Below are 23,007 nucleotides of genomic sequence, written 5' to 3'. Positions count from 1 at the left end.
GTTATCCGTACGACGATATGAATCTGGATTTCGAAAAAGGCAGATGTGCCATTCTCTACGACACGTACGCGCGCTTCTGCAAGATCTATTACGGATACGAGTATCTCGAGCCGAGTCTCTCCATCTTACAGTTTCAACGTCATGGTCCGTTCGTGATTATCGATTGTTCTCGACAAAACGAATCGGTCAAGAGCGCAACCGTGGATGTGAGATTGGAATTCGAATGTAAGGAGAACGTGCGGGCGAATACCACTGCGTACTGTCTCATCATACACGATCGTGTGATCCAGTACAATCCGTTGACCAACGTTGTACGCAAAATCACCTAAGCGATAACATCGACACAAGAGAGAGAGGGGAGGAGAAGCAGGATATAAATCAAAGTGCTGCGAGATGATTTTAGAGTTTCCCATTCCTCTTGACTGATGCATCGGGGAGGGAGAGAGAGAGAGAGAGAGAGAGAGAGATCTCGTCATGTCCGTACCAACGTTTGTGGATTTGCAAGGATTTATTGTCGGGAGAAATTTTGTCGTGAAGGAAGCTGCGGTTCTGAGAAAGGGATATGTTCTCTCGCATTACTTTTTCGCAAGTCCCGTACCGTGGAGCGTGCTTACAAAATCTGAGCGATGTCAAGTCTCATGGGTGATTAGAAATCATCATGGATTACAATGGGAAGACGGAAACGTTCCGTATGGCTTGGCTCAGCGTGTAATTACAACAGCTGTCGATGGTACGATACACGAAGAAGAAGAAGAAGAATCGTCTGTCGTGTACGTTAAAGGACTTGAAAAGCGAAAATGGCTGACCGATATACTAGACGATGCGGGAAACGGCTATATTATTGAAACCTTGGATGCAGACTATGAAGATATTGATTCTCTAAATAAATTAGATATTACCAATAGTATGCGATGTGGAAAACATGTTAAGAATTGCGCATTACAAAATGTATTCAAAATATTTAACTGGTGGTCGCAACGCCAGAAAGAATTGCAAGAAAATAAAATATGTAAACATTAATATGTTTTATCTCTTATTTCCCCTTCCTAGACCTTTCCATGCGTTTCTAAGAATTTTTTGTCTGAGCGTTATCCCCCCTTCTCCTAAAATTCAAAGCATTGATCCCCCCACCACATTATACTTTTGGAAGATGAGCGTCATGTATACTCGGTTATTTCTTATACGATCAGTGTCGCGTTAACACCGCTCTCGTGGTTCACTTTTCATAACTCCCAGAGAAATGTATTACGTCGAAAGAAACGGAAACAGCGGCATCGGAGGACGTGTGAATAATTACGTACCGAGTCGTGATAAAATTCCATCGTTTGAGAACAAATGTGACGAGTAAGTTTCATTTAACTTCTTTCTATTTTTTATATATTTTTTTTTTTTACAAATTGTATTATTACTATTATTTTAATTTTAATTTTTCTGTAGCATTTCGTTGGAACGTCGTGCGGTTCGTATACTAGGTAGACGATACGCATTGACAGCTACGGAATTCAAATTCCTCGAAATTGGTATCAACGTGGGTCCACCGAGTTACGTGGAGATTGCCATAGGAGATCATCGAGGAAAGGAACTGATATTATCTCTCGAAACGTGGAAGGGACTCTACGAGCAACGTCGCAATATTCAAAAATTACTTTGGAACAACTCTAAAGATGACTACAATTTCATAAGCGTTGGACCGCTAACAGTGAGAGTTCGTACGATTAACGACGTCAAACTCATAAGTCTCGAATCTTCAAACGTATGCTTGATGATGGTCGAATCGACATTACATCGTATGTTCGATCTCGATCAATGCATAGATGTAACTTTTGATCGATTGGGTAAAATTATCGAAACAGTTGATGTCAAGTTTACGCAATTCTCCAATATCGCGTCTACTGTAATAAATCCAAAAGAAATATCTAATGTAATACGCGCGAGTGACGCTTTCAACAAGCATCAGCTCGTCGATTGTGAGCTGGCAGCTTTAGTTTTTAGTTCATAGTACGTAAGAAAAAAAAAAATATATATATATATATATATACATAAAACATAAATAAAGTTTTAAGTCTAAATCATGACGTAATTTCTTCGCACGCATTTCCATCCACCCAATCCTCTTCAAAGGAATACCGCTTATATTGTTTAATTCGAAAAAAATCTAGAATTACTTATATTGTGGGAGAGGGGGTGTATCACAACAGCACAAAACTATTTTGTTTGCGAAAACATGTCCCGACGCGTTAGTCAGCCTTAAGACCCAATCCTCTTCAAAGGAATACCGCTTATATTGTTTAATTCGAAAAAAATCTAGAATTACTTATATTGTGGGGAGAGGGGGAGGGTACCGCGAGAGCCATTTTGTTTGCGAAAAACATGTCCCGACACGTTAGTCTCGGCCCGAAGACCCAATCCTCTTCAAATACCGCTGTTTATCAATCGGTTTATGATTGTTTATACTTGTCATAAAACATCCAACACAAGCGTCCCCCGCCCTGCCCCGCAGCCCCCGCGCCTACGAAATCCCCTCCGTCCCGCGTGACGTCATTCCCCCGCGCCGCCGAAAACCCCCTCCATCCTGCGTGACGTCATTCCCCCGCGCCGCTGAGATCCCCTCGCGCCTCACCCCCCCTGAGAGGACCTGCGTTAGAACCCGCCTTGTATACCTACTCATATAATTTTACAATAAATTAACATTAACATTAATGGATGTGCTAATTTAACGAAAGTATGTTAAATTAATTGTGCGAACTAAGGCTATCAATATTAAACTCTGAGCAAATGCAGTACTAAAAGATAAGAATATATCGATTCGGAATACTTATATTGCTTTTATTCTCTACAGGGTGTTTCATTTTAATCCGACCAGTCGAATATCTCGAAAACCAAGCCCGGGAGAGAAAAATATTTCAGACAAAAGTTGTTTGGTTTCGAGGGGGCCATAAGATGGTGACAATGATTTGACCTTGAACAGTCATTTGAAGGTCACATAAAGGTCACCTTAAATTTCTTAAATGGAATACCCTATATATTTTTGCACATTCTTGTAGCTGACATCGAGAGCTTTCCAAAACACTATAATTAAGTACCTTTTCGTTAAGTACTTTTTGAGTTATGAGGCTTGAAATAATTTCTTAATTCTACATAAACCGTAAAATATCTAGTAAAATATTCATTTTTCGATTATCTTACCTTAATACTTTTACGTACAAAATAATGAGAGGAATCAATTGGTGTAAAGAAAACACATAGTTGTTTTGAAGAAAAAATATGTAATTTGCAATTAACAATTCCATATTTTTTCTTAAAAACAACTATGTGTTTTTTTTGCACCAATTGATTCCTCTCATTATTTTGTACATAAAAGTATTAATGTAAGATAATCGAAAAGTGAATATTTTACAAGATATTTTACGGTTTATGTAAAATTAAGAAATTATTTCAACCTTCATAACTCAAAAAGTACTTAACGAAAAGGTACTTAATGATAGTGTTTTGGAAAGCTCTCGATGTCAGCTACAAGAGTGTGCAAAAATATATAGGGTGTTCCATTTAAAAAAATTGAAGTGACCTTCACGTGACCTTCAAATGACTCTTCAAGGTCAAACCAATGATACCATCTTATGGCCCCCTCGAAACCAAACAACTTTTGTCTGAAATATTTTTCTCTCCCGGGCTTGGTTTTCGAGATATTCGACTGGTCGGATTAAAATGAAACACCCTGTATATAATTAATGCACGAAGAAAAATATAATAATGTTAAAAAATGTTCTGTTTAACATCTATGAGATAAAAATATTCGTAAAAGATATTTTTGTCGCCAAATGCATTTTATATAAGTGTATATACTTTATTAACAATTTTGTTGCTATCTAAATAATGTAAAACATTCGAATTTATTAGTATTTCAATTTTGTTCCGTAATTTAGAAAAATTCACTATACAAACAGATATACAATAAAAAAAGAAATCATCAAAAGAACCATCCACTTAATGATCGGAAAATCTAATTCTGTGCGCGCAATTTCGTCTGGCGACGACGATTCAATTAGCAGGATATCTCTATCTATCCTGTGACGCTTTCCGGAGAAAGTAGAACTCCCAAAGTAGAAATAAAGAAAAGACAAGCGAAAGATCTGGTACAGATGGGAGTTTGCACGGACGAACGCTCGAAGTTATCTATGGTAACGGAATCTCATAAGAGGAACAATATGCGAACGTGCTTTGGCCACAGGTTTTCAGATTTAATAAAATATCGGAAAATTTATCGGCAGGGATTTATTGGTAATTAATGCGTGAATATAATGATGAATATATGTTGGTTTTTTATGTCAGTATAAGGAAAATTGTAAAAATCAGACATTTGCAATAAATCACTCACGCGTAAATACTTACAGATTATTACATTATCATGTGTTACATGACATATGAAACTTATGTGTATAAATGATCTAATTAAATGCATTTGTATAAATACACTCTCTTGATATAATTCCTTCTCACAGTTTAATCAAGCTCTAATACAACTCCCGATTATCACATTATTACCATATATTTATGGCTACTTTTCATTAATATGAAAAAATAGAAGGCTTGTTTATAAACAAAGTTTATAAATTAAATTTTGTAATATAAATTGTAATTATAAATTATTTATAATTATTAAATATATATAACAATTATAAATAACTTATTAAATAAATTATCCATAATTATATATAATATATATAATAATTATAAATTATTTACAATTATTATACATATGTATTTATATTAATTACTTAATTCTGTTTAAATTTAATTAATTATATTAATAACTTAATTCTGTTCAAATCTCTCTACAATACATTTTAAAATAATTTTTCACTTTCTTGGAACTTTCCCAGATGCCAATATTTTTTCAAATACGTTGTATTACAGCATGTGAAATTGTATTGCACTTTACGATATTGTTTAATGTAAACAATTACTTTAAGTAACAATTTAATTTACAAAATGTATGCTCTAATGCAGATATCTTCATTTCTTATATAAATTCGATTAATAAATTCAAATATTGTGAAACAAATAATTAATTACAAACAATTAATTAAAAACATGTCTATTAATAAGATCATATACATAATTTGATCAAGTATACATATGTGTAATTTAATAACAGTGTCTCTAAGCGTTGTTTTTCCAAAGATTCGCACAGATAAAAGACAAAAAGTTCGCGATTGTTCTGTTACGTCCGGTGGACTCCACGATTCTTTTCTTTCCTCGAAACGATTTCGTGGAAGAAAGAAATCGAGGATCGACTTGCATTTGGAATGTAAATCGATTCTTCTTAGGAATAATGATAACGCGTAGAAGAACGCAACCTAATCCGCGTGTATCGCTATTAAACTTTAACAAATCTAATTCAGGGAATGGCCAGTCGAGATAGCGTTAACGAAACTCTAAATAAATTCGTGAATTATGAGATGAAAAATTGTTATGAGAAACTCTAACTGTCCCGTATCTATTGGTATGGCTTTATGTTCGAAGCCTCTCTATCTAAAGAAATTTTAAAATAAAGATCTGGTTTTCGGGAAGATTGTCCAAATCTAAACATACAGCAATATTCTTGAAATTGATAGTGCACGTGCGATCGTTCGACAGGCCACCCTCGAGCGTTCTCCGAATCGCCAAATCATCAAGCGATAAGATAATCAGCTCACTCCCACTCTCTACTGGATGGAGCTAAGTCTCGAGCCAAAGAGCTTAACCAATAAAAATCTTAAGAGACCCCTCTCCTTCTAAAAAATCAAGCTTCTTAACCTTAGGAAGAGAGTAATAGAAATTATTTAATTCGCCTAAAAAGATTCCCCACCATCCAGAAGGGAGGAGGAGTAATAACTTTAAAATGCAAGCGCAAGGCGCAACGCGCGCATTTAACACTCCAGTTGACAGTTCAGTACGCTAATTCTTCCAACGAGCAGCAGTGCAGTTGACAGTTCAGTTCACAGCGCCAGTCAAGATTCAGTCATTCAATTTTAAAATTATATAGCCTCGGGGATCCTTTTTTTTTTTTGCATTATACAATTGAGTTATTCATCTGTTTTATATCACAGTGAAAATGATTTTGTTAACATTTAATTGTGCATCGTGTGAATTTTCTGATGAACATCTCCATTACCCAGCTCTTCATGTTATAAATCTCCGACCTCAGCCATTGCAATTTTATGAACGCACTCATTTTTGTGATGCCAATGAGTTGTGAGTAAAATTAAGTAATTTTCATTTTCTCCCTTTCCCATATCTTACTATCTCATAATTTAAAATCTATGTCTGACAAATAATTTTAAACGGTTTAATAACCATTAAATTTTTACTAATTACTATCAATCAATCAATCCTTGTCTCACCTCTCCTCCAGTCTCATTCCTTGTTCTTCCTGTTCGCCGAGAATCTCCGCAAGGCGATTCGCGAACAATTCCCCGTTCGCCGGGAATCTCCGCAAGGCGATTCGCGAACAATTCCTCGTTCGCCGGGAATCTCCGTAAGGCGATTCGCGAACAATTCCCTGTTCGCCGGGAATCTCCGTAAGGCGATTCGCGAACAATTCCCCGTTCGCCGGGAATCTCCGTAAGGCGATTCGCGAACAATTCCCCGTTCGCCGGAAATCTCCGCAAGGCGATTCGCGAACAATTCCCCGTTCGCCGGGAATCTCCGTAAGGCGATTTGCGAACAATTCCTTATTTCTCTTTATTAGCTCTTTCTGATTTATTTACCGAGAATTTATATTGTTTTCTATCTTTATATCTCGTTTCAGCCCTTCTTTATATATATCTTTTCATTTCTATTTTTTCTTGACTCCCTTCCGTTTTCTTTTAATTTCCCATCCTCATATTATTATTATTATTATTATTATCTTTTCCTTTCTCTTCATATTATTTTCCTTTGAATTATCATTACTTTTGGGAGAAGCCGTTGAAATAGATGAATAATTTTCGAACTTAGACTTGGCGAATCTCTTATCTTAATTTTATTATTGTATTTTAATTTAGACCTGTGTTTCAGCGAATTTAGAAAATTTTAATTCTAACTATAACACATATGCGCAAGCGACGAATTCTATACTTCTTCTAATGAGTAAGCGTTATTCATATTTTTATTACACATTCACTTTTTATTTTGTTTTATTTCTTATATTATATTAATTATATGTATATTGTATTAACCAGTCAGAATTTAATTCTTAACGTAAATTCTTCCCTGTATATTCTGACTGATAACCTCCGAACGATTGTAACACCCGCGAGAATATATACATACACACACAGATACCCACTCACGCATACCTACAACTGCTAAGATGTATTTTTCTTTCATTATTTTTTTTTATAATATATGTATTTTTAATTTAATGTATAATTTAATTATTTAAACCGTTCTCTTCCCTAAATCCTGAGATCGCACTAGGTCCCATCCCGCGTAACAAGGATTAAATTCCTTTACCGAAAAGGGGCCATCGAACGAATAGGCTTAAAAACGCAGCGTTAAAGAGACCTTCGGTCGCTGACCTGTGTCAGGCCCTTCACATTCGTTTGATCCGATCCATACACACGCCCGAATAAAGTGTGTCACGGGGTAAGTAAGTTGCGTCCTTCCATACGGCCCATCCATTCCAGGGTCTGGACGTAACAGTTCCGATAATTCGTTTCGACCAGACTTTTGCGGAAGCGAGCACAATCTACCTAAAGATGCAAGACATCTCGAAAATAATCGACAGTCTTGTCTGTCATGGGAACAAGCCGTGTAAATCAGATTAGTCGCCATTTTGGGACTAATGAGCCGGGAAACGAGCCGGCTGAATCGACTCGAGAGAAAGGAACCGGGGGGAGGGAGGAAAGAAAGGAAGCAGAGCGATTCTTTCCTTTCTCCCTTTTCGATACACGAGGCGCCTCTCCACCCTCTATTCCATCCTCTTTCCTCATCTCTATTTTCCCTGAAATTTCCAAAGCGTTCCTGTTATTTCCCTTTATTCCTTTCCTTTGTTTTCTTATCCCATCCCCCCGTATCACTCTCGCCGCTCCTACCCACTCATCCACTGTATCCCGTATTGGCCCTCTGTCCCGGTTGCATCCTTTTCAGTACTTGCAAACAATAACGCATTCCTGTAGTCGCGGCGCGATAATTAACTATTCGTTAAACGCCGCGGAAACAATGGTGGAATGCATCTCTCGCCCCCGCGTTTACTCTTGAGCTACCGCTATTGTATAATAGTACGGTTTAGCATGATTAGCACATTTTAAGGTAGTGAAAACAATTGTGATGTACCGAAAAAGATATATTATCTTACAGCGTTCGTGACGATACGATAAATATTTGCAACTAATAACAAAATATATAAGTTTCTCTTTCCTCCTCATGTCTCTCTCTCTCTTTCTCTATTTTTCTCTCTCTCACAGATATATTTTTATATATTAAATTATACATATTTGGCTAAATTATATTATTTGTTGTATAACATTTTTTAAAATTAATTTACAATATTTGTATTTATTAATCAAAATAGAAAGAAAATGAAGATATTTATATATTAGCACAATTCTCGTATAAAATACATTATTATTTAAATTGATTCTTTTCGCTGCGATAAAATAGCATACTGTAATACAGTGCAATATAATTGGAAAAATATTTACTTGATGGCTTAACTCCATTAGTAAGCCATTAAACAATCCAGGGAAATTGATTAACACAATCATCATATATATAATGATGTGGTTTTATGATTTAGCAGTTGATATGTTATATATTATAGATAAATATTATCTATAAAAAGACAAAAGTGATTTTATCTTTAGTTTCAAAGTACATTATTCGCACTCGCATGTTAAAATGAGTTCCTCAATCAGTTTGTATATATAAAATTTTCGAGAGAATTTATTGAAAATTTCTAGAGGTGAGCATTAAGTATATTGTAAAATGACAAATTTATTCAGTGCTCATCTCTTAAAAATATTTAATTAAATAAATAAATAAATTTTTTTTAATCAATTTGATTCATATACTTTTACACATGTTCTATTGGATAGTAATTGTAATATGTTTTATGTAACTTGTAATTTCTCGCAAATATGATGAGACATTAAAACGAATTCCGGCACAATATTTCAAACTACGTTAAAACTTTTCAACGAATAGATTTGAAAATCTAAGGAATACGAAATGTAATACATTTCTCTAAAAAACTGCACTGATGCTCATTTTTCGCATGCGTTTCTCATTTTTTTAATAAGAAATACATCACTTTTCTTATGTGCAATTTATGCGAATTTATTCTTTCTTCATTTTCATCCATTTAGAATTTATGATAGGAAGTTTTTTACTCACTCTAGTCAGGGGATAGGATACAAACTCACGTCTTGGAGATTTTCGGTATCATTTCAAGATGCTTGAAGGATCTCTCGCACATTGCAATCTTGAAGATTTTCCCTTACATGTTTCTGCAAATAAAAAAGTGTTATAAAAATAGCAATAAAAATATGAAAGAAGAAAAAGAAAAGATATATTTGAAAAATGTCAAAAAACAGCAAAGAACTTTATAAAAATTTCAAAGAATAAAAGAAAAAAATATACCAAGTAACACTGTACTTATAATATATCTTAATAATATTCTTAATGTGTGTGCATAAAATGTATCCTTAATGTAAAAATATATCCTTATAATATATCCTAAATACGAATATAGGGTAATTTAACAAGAAATATAACAGTATATTCTAAATAAGAAGATACACTGCTATCGAACATATACTGTAAAATTTTTCAAATGTACTTTCATAAACGCTTGAGAAGATAATGCAGTCTCTCTAGATTGAAACTCTGCGCTGTAATCGAGAAGTTAGTATCGCGAAACATAACAGTATTATAGTGTAATCGAAACCTTCCATGATATATTCAATCGCTCGACTATCACCTGAGGAAGATATGTGTGCATAAAAAGTTATCAATTCCAAAAAATAATGACCCTTGGCAGATGGTTTTATCCGCAGGTGGTTGCTAATCAGAATGGTGTTAAGTCGCTTAGTCAAGCACGTAAAGCTTAACGAGAACAATAAAAACAAATGTATATAAATTGCATGAACGAGAAAGTAAGAGAAAGAGAAAGAGAGAGAGAAAGTCTCGTGCATTTCCGAGTGTCTGTTAGAAATTTAATCCCAGTTTGCAAATAGGGATGGGCGACTTTAATTTTTCGTATCCCGTCAAGTGAAAGTCGTCTTCGACATTCGCTCGAATTCGGTTCTGGTCGAGGAAACGCACTCATTGGTTTATTGATCGAAATGTATAATAGTAACAGATAATAGAAATATTGCAAAGTATCGGTATTTTCTTCTTATTTAGCTTTTTCTCTAAGTAAATTTTATTTAAGTACTTATTTTCTATACACATAATATATACTCCTGGACAAAATTAATGCATAATTTTATCCAGAAGTATATATAACAATTATTACTATATGATAATGAGAGATAAACGAAAAGGACTAAGGGTACATATATACACAGATGGAATAAGGGTACATATATACAATCGAACTGGATACACATAAAGCTATATGTCAAACTCGAGGCTATTCACCAGTCGGGAAAACGATACGATCGCGAGCTACATTAGATAGATTAGTACCAATCCTCTGCCAGGTCAATGTATACCAATGTATACTAATTACCTGCTGCGTCACGCTTTCGCGATACGTCCTTAATTATCCGCGACCTGCGTTTTCTCGCGATTTCGTGCTACAAAATAACGAGAGAATTTATATCATCTAGAGATTAAAAGCGATCGAAACCAAAAAACTTGTGCGATAAATGCGTTTAATGACACGTTTTGCTTTATACAGGTATATATCTTAATTATGGTTCGTTTTAAATATACACAAATATAAATTACACACGAATAAGAGTAACAATTCGATTTAAATCAAGACAGAAAATCGCGAATATCGGAATAAAAATATTTCGAAGAGACGTTCTTTATAATAATTGTATGAAATTGAAAGAAACATATAAAATATATATAGCGAATTCTCTTTTATAGCTAATAAATTAAATTGTGTCGTGATGTTAAAATTGAATGAAAATAAAGTATACTATACATATATTTTTTTAACAGTTTTAAAATTACATATTTTATATAAATACCGCGACTTATCTATTTTCTGCATTCGTGAGACACATACATTTTTAAAGCACGATAATATTAATTTCCGAAAAAAAACAAAAATAAAGCAACGTAACGATATCTGACAATCAATCCGATAGGATGCACGTGTCATGTGCATATACATATATGCACATGTCAACATACATATGTATATGTATACGCACATGTGTATATACATGATTATATAGACATAGAATGCAATCGTATCTAAGCTAAAATAAACGGGACCATTAATTGGAAACGTGCGTAAGTTCTAGCACACAGACTGCATCATCATTTATCCAAGGCGCATGTATGTATTTACGAAATGCGCGCGCGCACACATATACACACACATTATGTACTGATACTGTTGTTCTTTGCAAACAGTAAAAGTCTTTACTTTACCACAATTTTATTATTTTATTATTCGCAAAGCGAAAGAGAGATCTTTTGGAAATAAATATCTATTTCTGCTTAATAACCTATTACATAATTAAAAGTTGCATGAAATTATATTACATTAATATTTTAAATCTTTCACTCAAGACCTTCGGTAATTTGAATAACTGGTTGCCTGAGCTTATTATCTACTTTTGCAATTTATTATCTGGACAACTGAGAATTAGTTCGTAATTTTGATGAATCTATGAATCTATAATAAAACTGGAAATAAAATACTCACAATAATTGAAGATTAAATGGAGAAAAAGAGAGAGAATAAATCGCGTACACTTCTCAAACAACCGCCATATTATTATGGCTTTAGATTAATTACAATTTTCTATGACAGAGGTCAGTAAAGACATTGACATGAATTTTGAAACTCCAATGATAATTGAAGAATGCAACATAACCGATTGACTTGTCGATAATTAAGTTAATCTGTATATTTTATTATATAATGACAAATATATACACAAGTTGATTTAATTTAGGCATACAAAATACAAAATGTGTCTGAGAAAGAGATGCATTTTGATTATTTGTTCAAGTAGGCTTTAATAATAAAAATGAAAAATAATTGAAGAATTCCTACAACTCTAAGAGTATTAATAATATTTTCAATTATATAAAATAATAAACAAACAAATATTTACGAAATAAATAAATCTATATAAATAAATTTATAAATAGTCTATCTAATACTCTAAATAAATAAAAACTTTTAGTATGTGTATAATAAATATTCTATCATTAGAAAATAATTAAGAATTATATTTTTGTATTTATGTATTTTGATTATATTTTTTTATTGTGCAAAAGTTGGAACCTGTTTAATTTTCTCGCACTGCACATTGATTGGCTATCATTTTGCTTTCCAATATATGCATTTGAAGCGAACTTGCACGAAAATACCTAGAGAATCTCTTCGATTTCCACTGCTGCCAACGCAAAATACATAGCGGCTTTTCAACATCGCATGAAAACATCGGGCTTTTTGTTTACGACCACGGTCTTACATACAGGTCTGGAAACTCCGGTGGTGGGGGACATAGCTCACTTAGGCCGGTATTCATAGTCCGTTCTTATATTTAAGATCGTCTTAAGAACCCATTCAACCAATCAAATAGCTGCAATGCGGTCATTGATTGGTTGAATGGGTTTTTAAGACGATTTTAAATATAAGAACGGACTATGAATACCGGCCTTAGTGTGTCCGTTTTTCGTTCACGGCTTGCCTGCTAGGTTCGCTGCGATCTAGAAGTCGCAATGCGAGCGAGAGAGACAGAGATAGACGGCAGTAATCGTTTAAAAAATTTTTTTTATATTAATATTAATAATATATATAGAATATATATTGATAATATATAATAATATATAGATAATATATATAATATAGAAGATAATATATTTTTTTAAATTGCGTTTAGTTAGTTTATAAACATTTAAAAAAAATTTTTTTTATCACATAGTATGAACATAAGCACATACTACGTAAGAATAGAAGATAAAGTAATATAAAAAAAAGTTTTAATAATAAAAATAAAACCGAAACCGAAAAGTTAAACGCAATAAAAGAAATTAAAAAAAAAAGAGCGGTCAGGTTCGAATCCGCCTTACACATTATTATTAGTGTGTAACGCGGGTTCAAAGCCCACCGCTCTTTTTTTTAATTTCTTTTATTGCGATACTTACCATATTGTCTCAACTTTACAAGTTTAAATCTCACGGCTTTCCTTATTTATTAATTTTTTTTTCATTTTATTTTATCGCGATACTTATCATTTCTTATGCGCATTATGAGTAACCATAATTCGTATGCAAATAATTCGATTGTATATCTAAAATAAAAAGTTATGGGCTACTTTTTCGAACAAGGAAAATAATAAAAGTCACTGTACTGCACGGTTTCTTTATTATTGTTTTGTCAATTTAGACAATTTATTTTTTATTACAAAATTCTTTTGTTTTTGTTGATATTGTTGATATGCGAAATGACGCATTCTAAGTCGGATATAATAAAAAATAGAATATGACAGTATTTCGGATGCATGCTCGATACACGGAAACGTGAATTTATAATTGCTGAGAACCTCATCTACAGTTAAAGTAAAAACATATTTCTTCGTCGCATGCTTGACGAAACTCGATTCAACAAATTGAATGAGTTTAAAAAAATAACTATTTGCATGAATTAATTTTCCTGGGTTCTTCTCATCCACTAATTTCGATGCTGAAGGTAACTTATTTGAATTAGTTATAGCGTTTCGGCACTTATCGCATTTGCCGTAACGTCGTAAAATTTCCTTACTTAAATAGCCTGTAACAGTTAGTAAGAAGATGTCTATTAAGGAAACAGTTATTAAAGTTATATATTAGCATTTCGTACTGTAGCATTTCGCGTGAGAGCGAAAGAGATAGCAAATTTTGAAAGCAACTTTGTTTTCGAACGGTAAAACCGATCGAGATGAAATTGAATTAGTCCATTTTTGCCATAATTTTGCAGTGGCTGATTCAATTTCATCTCGATCGGTTGTATTATTTAGAAAACATGTAGCTTTCGAAACAGTGGAAGCTTGTCATAGAGTATCTAAACGCACAATGGATTAAATGAGTTTTAAAGCATAAATCGAAAAAGGCTAGTATGAAATGAGTATAGGAGTATAGTACTGCTTAGCTATGAGTTATGGCACAGACTTTTTGTACACACACATGTCACATTCAGAAATGTCGGTTCAATAAAAGTTTCATGTTAATTCGACATTTGCTTCGTACCATTCACTATGATAGTCTACTCGTTCAACAAATCATACTTTAATCAGGAAACCGATAATGGCATAGACTGTGCAAACCTGTTACGTAATAAATAATGCAATCGAGGGTATCAGGTATGGAATATCCGTGATCTTCACACTCATCCATCTCCCAGTCTTCATATTCTATCAAATCGTCCAATTTTTGCTGCAACGTTTTCACAATTTCTAACGTTCTCGATTTACGCGCACCATAAATTTTTGAGAGGTCACTAATTGAAACTAGAACGTCGGGGGGTTTGCGTTCTGCAACTGTACAATTACCATATAACGGAGGTTTTATGACGCTGTAAACCGAGAGCAATTTATACAATTGTAGAAATGTCGAACACGTAGGGTGGTCGTTGCAGCCCGCGGCCTGACGGATTGTGCCAAAGAATTTCTGTAACAATATAATATTGGTACGATCATGAAAAATAAGAAGAAATAACGAAGGGACTGGCGGTCGGTTGTTCCACCTCTCGATAAATTTACCTAATGGATAAACGCATACTTATAAAATGCTTTTACTCATCAGGTAAATTTACAGAGATATGAACAACTGGGTCTAAGTGATAAACGATTAAGGGAATAATAATAATCAAGTACCTCTAAATTGTCCTGATTAACCTTGCCAGTCAGTAAGTACTGAAATTTGTATTCATCGACAAGATAGCGACACAGGTCCATCGTAGATTGGAGGGATAATCGCAGTCCATTGGCGGTTTCCTCGGTGAGAAATTCCTCCTTCGCGATTTCCCCTTTTATCGTCGCGCGTTGCCAATCATTTAACCATTCGAGAGAGGACTGTATAATCTGTAATATACAATTCAAAAAATTGAGAAAATGTTTGAGGATGTCTGTAAACACGTCGTACCGTTTTTTCAAGAGTGCAAAAAAAAACAACAACGTACCGATTTCGAAAACATGTATATAAAGCTACTGTGGAATCATTCGGAATACAACGAAAAAATAAAAAATCATTCGAATCGTTGCAGCGATTCCGGAGTAATTGGTGTATAATCATAAATTTCGAATATCGCAGGCAAAGCATGCCTTACTGCTTTTTTAACATCATTAAAGAAACTACCGCACCAATTTCGAAAAAAAATTTATGAGGCCATTGTGGCATCATTCTTAATACAATGAAAAAAAAAATTTTAATTGGTGTAGCCATTCCGAAGTAATCAATCTGCATACATAAAAAAATATATATATAATCGGATCGAATTGAGAATCTCCTCGTTTTTGAAATCAGTTAAAAATTATAATATACACTCGGGTTTGAAAATACAGAAATGTGTACTAGAAATTGCACCAGTAAATATGAATAAAACATTGCATACCTTGAAATCTTTGTTGTCTGGAGTAAGTCCTTCATTTGGCATTTTACGATTCAGAGCATCGAAAAGATCGTTGAGACGCTTACAAAATTTTACAGTGGCTTCGCAACCTTCGAAACCGTCACTCTTCTGCTCCAAATAAAATCGCAGACCATCAGCAACTGAATTACTGAATATCTGTGGAAACATATCGAAGTTAAAGTTTTTTTTACAGTGTTCATAAAAAAGAAATAAATTGAAAACTACATATTTACCTGCGTTGCAAGGCGGACTCGCATCTTGCTGGTGTTGTCGAGTTCGATGTGTCTTTTTGACAATTTCGGACACACCCTCGCATTCCCTGCATGCTTCGTATCTGTGGACAACAGATTCTCGAAATATTTCCACTCGACACACTCGTTTGTAGACACCTTTATTAAAAAAAGAAAGCAGATATGCTTAACACGGTTTAACAACAGAATTATTGTGCCAAAGAATGGCACCCAAATGGGCTTTTTGATTGTGTAAATTTTACCCGCAGCTTCTTTTTGTTGTAGAGACGGTTTCGAATATTTTTAAAGAGATGAGGAACATCAGAGAAAAAAAATACGCGCCTCGCATCATCCGAGGGATGAGTAAACCATGTCTTCGTATCTTTGAGGCGTGGGTTTATACCGAGCATTTCGCCCATTTTCGTATTCGTCCGCGCACCGTCTCCTAGAACACCGTGGATTCTAGCACCAGCTGTCTGTAAAAGCGTTATAGCCGTTACTACCAACTTCGCCAGCTCTTCGCCTTTTACGAAGCTTTTTGACGCGAAAACTCCCATTGGCTGGGTGAATTTATCTGCGAGAGATTGGAATAGTAGCACGAGGCCGTGTGTTGCTTCATCCTTTACATTAGTCGATGGATCATCTTCACCGAAATCTGTCAACCCGGTGTACGTCAGATCTTTCGATGAAACGGTGACGGATCTTCGTAATTTCATCGAGAACGAGTATACCGTGACGCTGCAACGGCTCCTTCGACTGAAATTTTAATTTAAGCAACTCGAAAAATTTTTTGTCGAAGCCGCATTTCGAATCAATTATCGATAAATAATTTCGAATTGTTCTTGTGCACGGCAGAGGAATGATGCGATTCTTTCGCAGAAACTCATACATCGCTGGAGAACGAATATTCATGAGCATACAATATATAGCCCACTCCTTTGAATAGCGTCGACCTCGAGCATCTGTCTTCTTCGAGGTTTCGAATATCTCTCGCAATGCCGTTTTTTGAATATCCGGAATATCCGGAATATTCGCACACCTTTCATTAAACGATTCTTCTTTCATCGCCGCGAATTCAGACTGTTTTTCTTGTAAGCATTCCAACAGTAGTTGGATTCTTCGTTTTTTACGATTTTTTAAACATCTCTGAGTGTTTATTTTCTTACGCAAGAACTTCCGTTGATCAACGGGATTAGATAGAGCAGTGAAACGTTTCAATTTTTCTCGTTTTTTATCTCGACGTTTTTTTTGGATCAACGTCTTTCTCACTCGCACACAAGAACTGCATCTTATTTTTTTCTCAATTAAGGAGCAGTTGGTCGAACGGTAAACATCCATGTTATCCTTGCATACGGTGTTCACATCGAGATGAATGGCGACATCTCCCAGCCCACCGCATATGCGCGAAGATTTGAATTGCGTAGCAATAGTCACCAGCGTTTGCGGATCATTGACTAGCGACGGAAGTTGTTCAATGTGATCTTTGACGAGTTTTCCATGCACGTAGTATTGGACAAATCCCTTGTTATTGATAGCAATACTTTTTCTAATGACAGGCGCATCGTTATTGGAATTGTTAGCTACTATTTCGGACAAAAACCATTTTTTTTTCTTTTGGTTTTGACTGAACGATAATCCACGGCTTTGGAACAGTCACTATACTCGTCTCATGTACTGTCTCAATTTTGAGCTGCACCTCGTTCACAACGGATATGGTAAATTGTACATTTTCAGCGCACGGCTTTGAAACGGTCATCGTATGAACTTCCTGCGGAGTGTCAGGTCGAATCTCTTCCTCGTTCACAACGGATATGGTAAATTGTACATCTTCAGCGCACGGCTTTGAAACGGTCATCGTATGAACTTCCTGCGGAGTGTCAGGTTGAATCTCTTCCTCGTTCACAACGGATATGGTAAATTGTACATCTTCAGCGCACGGCTTTGAAACGGTCATCGTATGAACTTCCTGCGGAGTGTCAGGTCGAATCTCTTCCTCGTTCACAACGGATATGGTAAATTGTACATCTTCAGCGCACGGCTTTGAAACGGTCATCGTATGAACTTCCTGCGGAGTGTCAGGTCGAATCTCTTCCTCGTTCACAACTGAAATTTGAAATGGTACGTTTTCAGTCCTTCTATACGTAGTTATGACCATAGAACAGGTCTTTTATTTTATTTGTAGTATTAATATTTTTTTTCATTTTGAAGAAAATAAAGATTTTAAATAAAATAGTCTTTGAATACGTTTGCAAATATTTGTACTTACCGATTTCTGGAGTAAAAGTTCCTTCGTTACATAAAACTACGGTGACCTGTTGTTGACTATCGCTACCTATAACTAGTTCCACAGGATCCTCATTGAAAATTGATGGGATGGCAGTCTCCGTCAGTCGAGGACGTTTATATGGAATCTATAGTAAAATTAAAAAATTAGAATATTCACGAAAAGCCCATATTGGCGTATATAAGAGTCCTTACGGTTAAATTTAGAATAGGGGGATACTCTAGGATTCTGGAAATTTTTTCTAAATGTTGTTTTTCAATGTTTTAAAACATTCGAAGCACATTTCCATAAAAATCGTTTAAAAATTTCTTTCGCGAAAACAAAGCTTACTGTACGAGGATGCAAATACTTACATTGATAAGGATTTTTCCATCAGAATCTCGTTTCACCAGACTTCGCACGATACATTCTTCTTCGAAATGTTTCTCACATACGTGCTGGTTCGGTTGTAACCTCGCGATACCGGGAATTGCGGCCTCCCACATCTCGCGCAAAACTTCGGACTGAGGAACTCTGAAGAGCGAACACTTGACATTTTGTCTTGTTTTCCGACAATTTATAACTACGCACGAATTCGGCATCTTGCAAAAAAAATTCATCTTTGATACGACCGCGATTTCGGGATTTCGTTAAATGTACATAAACACTCTTATTACAGCTGGCTCAGCCGCATTTTAGACGTATGTTAGAGAGAGAACGACTACTGCCGTCTATCTCTGTCTCTCTCGCTCGCATTGCGACTTCTAGATCGCAGCGAACCTAGCAGGCAAGCCGTGAACGAAAAACGGACACACTAAGGCCGGTATTCATAGCTGCACTAAGTGAGACCTCCCCCACCACTAAAAAAGGCCTGAGTTTCCTGACCTGTATGTAAGACCGTGTTTACGACTGATAATTTGACAGTCGCCGTGAAATTTAGCGAGTTCTCTCGTGAGATATGGGAGACAAATCGCTTAAAGAGCAATCTATGGAAAACACAGGTCTCTTAGTGTAACTTATTATCGAAAAATTTACTCGAGTAATTTATTATTCTAATTCTTATTACAGATATCAACCAGGATGAGTTGATACTTCAACAACAGAGACGTATCGAGAAGGAGGTTAGTACGCCTCATATTCAAAGTGTTGTTTTTTAAGAGCTCCATCGATCTTATTGAAAATATATATATTCATACGATTAGAAATTAAATGTATCACATATACTTACAATTAGTAGAGTAGAATCTTATTTTTAAAATGTCAATTTTGCTTCTATGACAATTTTGACAAACTGAAGAACATTTATATTTATTTATACATTACAATTACTTGCAACTCATTATTAATTAACATATAACTATATATTTAGATAGAAAAGTTTTTTAATGATATAAATTTTTAATGAAACTCTATTGCGTCCTATTAATATGATATGACAACTATTAATGTTTTTTTTTCTATTTTCTTTGTAAATAAATAGAATAAATTTCTGTGAAAGATTTTCACCTTTGTAGATAATAATTATCTTTTATGTTTCAGATCTCAGAGTCTATAGCTTTAGTTGGCGAGAAGGAATCATTGAAGAGCTTAGAACAAGAATATGCAAAAGATGATATATATCTTTCAAAAGCAAAAGTTTTGGCTCAAAAGTATTCTTACATTAGGAGAACTAGACCCGATGGCAATTGCTTCTTCAGAGCATTTAGTTATGCTTATTTGGAAAAATTAATCGGGAATAAAGAAGAATATGATAAATTTCGAGATCTAGCGTTAAAGAGCAAGGATAACCTTGTAGCTCTTGGTTTTCCTCAATTTACAGTTGAAGATTTTCATGATACGGTAAGAGTTTCTATTTTTTATGTTTGAAATCTTTAAGTTTATTATATATATAATATGATATAGCATAATATATAATAACATATAATAAATATATATAAAAATTATATATTATATAATAAAATTATATAGTACATAACATATATACATTTAATACTAAATAAACAAAATTGTATCACAATATAAAATTTATTTTAAAGGATCAATGAATTAATTTTGATTAATTATTACAGTTTATGGAAGTCATTGACAAAGTAGGCGGTGACACAGAATCCAGCCACATGGAGCTACATAAATTGTTCAATGAGCAAGGTTATTCTGACTACGTTGTTGTTTACCTTAGATTAATTACATCTGGTCAATTGCAACGCGATGCGGATTTCTATCAACACTTCATCGAGGGAGATCGCACTATTACAGAATTCTGCCATCAAGTTTGTATCTTGATATTAACATTCATATTTTTATCCTCACATATTTACATGATTAATCCTTTTACATTAAATTTATAATATATACATTAATATTTTTTATAGGAAGTTGAACCAATGTATAAAGAATCTGACCATATTCATATTATAGCAATGAGTAGTGCTTTAGGAACTGGTGTTAGAGTTCGTTATATGGATAGAGGTGCGGGAACTGAAGTAACTGCCCACGATTTTCCTGAAGGTGCCATACCATCTGTGCACTTATTATATCGTCCTGGCCATTATGATATTCTTTACCCTTGATGAATTTGGTATTATGCAAATTTTTTTAATATTACAAAAATCATTTTCAATGACCAAATCTATACTTCGATTTTTAAAAGCATCTCAGTTATAACACATAATGCAATATAGTATGTTGTCTTTAATTTAGTAGAAAAGAAATAAGTTAATTTTTGTGCGAATGCACAAAGAATTTGTGCATTGTGTATATTTTCCAAAATATATCTAAGTGCATTTTCATGAATTCATTATCATACCTGTTATTTCTATACGTAAAGATATCGTAAAACATTTTAAACTTTAAGAATAATTATCTGAAATAAATGGCAGAGAAATCGACGCATTGTGCTAATTAATTCCTACATTCTTTTTCTTAATTTCGCAATAAATCCATTCTGTTGAAGATATACAAATCATATTATTTTTATGCCATACATTTATAATACAAAATAAGTGATATTTTGTTATTATAATATTATTTATTATATAGTATACACATATATATTTTCTTTTTCTCTATATAAATGTATCACAGAAATTAAAGCCATTTTGTATATTTGACAATATAAAAATATCATAGGACAAACTTTGTTATATATAAACAAATTATTTCCTTTTAAATTATGCGTTCTTAAAATTAAAAAATTAATAATTAATAAATTCTGTATGATTCAAATTCAATATATAACACGATTATATTATTTATAAATATATATATCTTGCAGAGAGATGTTTATACATGCAGAGCTCATAAAACAACTTTATATATATTTTAATATGTTATCGTTGCATAGATCGTACTTGTTCAGTAACTTCTTCCAACATTGCAGAGTTCTTATCAATCGTGCCCATTTGATATTCCAAATGAGTACTAATAAGTGCAAGTTTCTTTAAACTAGATTCTATCATTTCTAATCCATGTTCCTGCTGTGCAAAGTTTTTTGCTGCGTGCATTAAAATCTATAAAAGTATCGCAATATATATACATAACATAGAAATATTATAACGTCAGCTATTTAGGAATATGAATTAAAAGATAGTATCACCTCACTACTTTTTGACCCTCGCTGTATCTGTCTGGCGAGAGAAGCAATGTTATTAACATTAACTTGCACTCTATCTGCTAGTCTCATCTTCGATTCAATGAACAAGCTACGTGCGCTTGTACTAGATGCTGAAGCCATTGTATTGTTGTATTGCTTTTCATTAATTGTGGGATAAGTTCTGTTCTTAATGTTATCCAGGCCTATTGATAGACTGTACTGTGTTTTTGTGATTAATAGAATACTTATACTAGAAACACTATTTCATAATCTGAAACCAATAATATTATATGATTGCGATTGTATTTCTTGCAACTTACACATTAATATATGGAATATATGTCAGCATATATATTTTTCACCTTAGTAAATATCTTCCATTTATATTTATCCTTTTATTTGATGCATCATATAGGAGCATGTCAAGAGGATAAAATAAAGAAAATAAATTAATTTAACTACAACTGTAGAATTTTGCACGCAGATATGAAAAATGTTTGTTTCTTATCGCGCAATTTCCCCTACACTAGTTTGCGGGCAAAAAAAATCGCTTTTGAAAAAGAAATTCTATCACTGAGTTATCGATACATTGACATCTGACAACAATCTGACAATGACATATGACATATTGTAAAACAGGCCTCATCAGAGAGAAGACTGAGAGATGTCATGGCCCGCTTTTAGGTGATCCCTGGAAGCGATACTCCCTCTGTGGACATTAAAAACGTGAACATGAACTACAAAGCCAATGTCCACGAATGTTCTCAGAGGGTAACATATATATCTCTCTGATAATATAAATAATATAAATAAAAATATAAATAATTTAATTAATAATAATTTATTATATTATAAAAATATTAGTATGTTATTTATTATATTATAAAAATATTAGTATGTTCTCTCTTTCCACGCTATTATTTATTTATGTGTGTTCTTTTTCTTCTCAACATCATTTATTTATTTTTTATTTATTTATTTATTTAGCTCGCTCTAAGTCAGTCTTCTAAAATGCAAAACTAAATATTATAGAATTTGACTTTGAAAATAAAATAATCGAATAAATTCAAATAATTAGCATAACGAAAGGTTCCGTGATAAGTTATTTAATAAATAATCAATTTTAATTAATTAATGAAAATACTTCTATAAC

The 23,007-nt window shown here is 33.7% G+C and overlaps 2 protein-coding genes across 3 annotated transcripts; one reads left to right on the top strand and one right to left on the bottom strand.

The window, feature by feature from the left end:
* The first annotated feature begins 12,594 nt into the window (after positions 1-12,594).
* On the top strand, positions 12,595-21,150 carry LOC145970128 (ubiquitin thioesterase otubain-like). Of its 2 annotated transcripts, XM_083096606.1 has the most exons (6): positions 12,595-12,621; positions 19,173-19,263; positions 19,331-19,383; positions 19,802-20,101; positions 20,332-20,532; positions 20,635-21,150. In XM_083096606.1, the coding sequence occupies exons 2-6, from the start codon at positions 19,221-19,223 to the stop codon at positions 20,830-20,832; spliced, it is 795 nt and encodes a 264-aa protein (XP_082952732.1). In that variant the 5' UTR covers positions 12,595-12,621; positions 19,173-19,220; the 3' UTR covers positions 20,833-21,150. The 2 variants fall into 2 exon arrangements, with proteins under 2 accessions (XP_082952732.1, XP_082952731.1); XM_083096605.1 differs by lacking the exon at positions 12,595-12,621 and having other exon boundaries at positions 19,088-19,263.
* Positions 21,151-21,257: 107 nt separating this feature from the next.
* On the bottom strand, positions 21,258-22,523 carry Borcs7 (BLOC-1 related complex subunit 7). Its single transcript, XM_083096607.1, has 3 exons — positions 22,217-22,523; positions 21,858-22,125; positions 21,258-21,771 (listed from the first exon to the last, which is right to left on the bottom strand). Exons 2-3 carry the CDS (start codon positions 21,993-21,995, stop codon positions 21,592-21,594), a joined length of 318 nt encoding a protein of 105 aa, XP_082952733.1. The 5' UTR covers positions 21,996-22,125; positions 22,217-22,523; the 3' UTR covers positions 21,258-21,591.
* Positions 22,524-23,007: the final 484 nt, after the last annotated feature.

This window comes from Camponotus vicinus, unplaced genomic scaffold (assembly GCF_025532165.1).
Source record: "Camponotus vicinus isolate PSW18456_S1 unplaced genomic scaffold, iyCamVici1.0 SCAF_4, whole genome shotgun sequence".
Taxonomy (NCBI): Eukaryota; Metazoa; Arthropoda; class Insecta; order Hymenoptera; family Formicidae; genus Camponotus; species Camponotus vicinus.
Note: the sequence above shows the minus strand (reverse complement) of the source record. Positions and strands in the feature narration are given on the sequence as shown.

Coding starts and splice junctions, on each gene's coding strand:
- LOC145970128 (XM_083096606.1), top strand. CDS start 19,221: ATGGGAGACAAATCGCTTAAAGAGCAATCTATGGAAAACACAG. Junction 19,264..19,330: donor GCAATCTATGGAAAACACAG/GTCTCTTAGTGT, acceptor TTCTTATTACAG/ATATCAACCAGGATGAGTTG. Junction 20,102..20,331: donor TTGAAGATTTTCATGATACG/GTAAGAGTTTCT, acceptor TAATTATTACAG/TTTATGGAAGTCATTGACAA.
- Borcs7 (XM_083096607.1), bottom strand. CDS start 21,995: ATGGCTTCAGCATCTAGTACAAGCGCACGTAGCTTGTTCATTGAATCG. Junction 21,772..21,857: donor GAGGGTCAAAAAGTAGTGAG/GTGATACTATCT, acceptor ATACTTTTATAG/ATTTTAATGCACGCAGCAAA.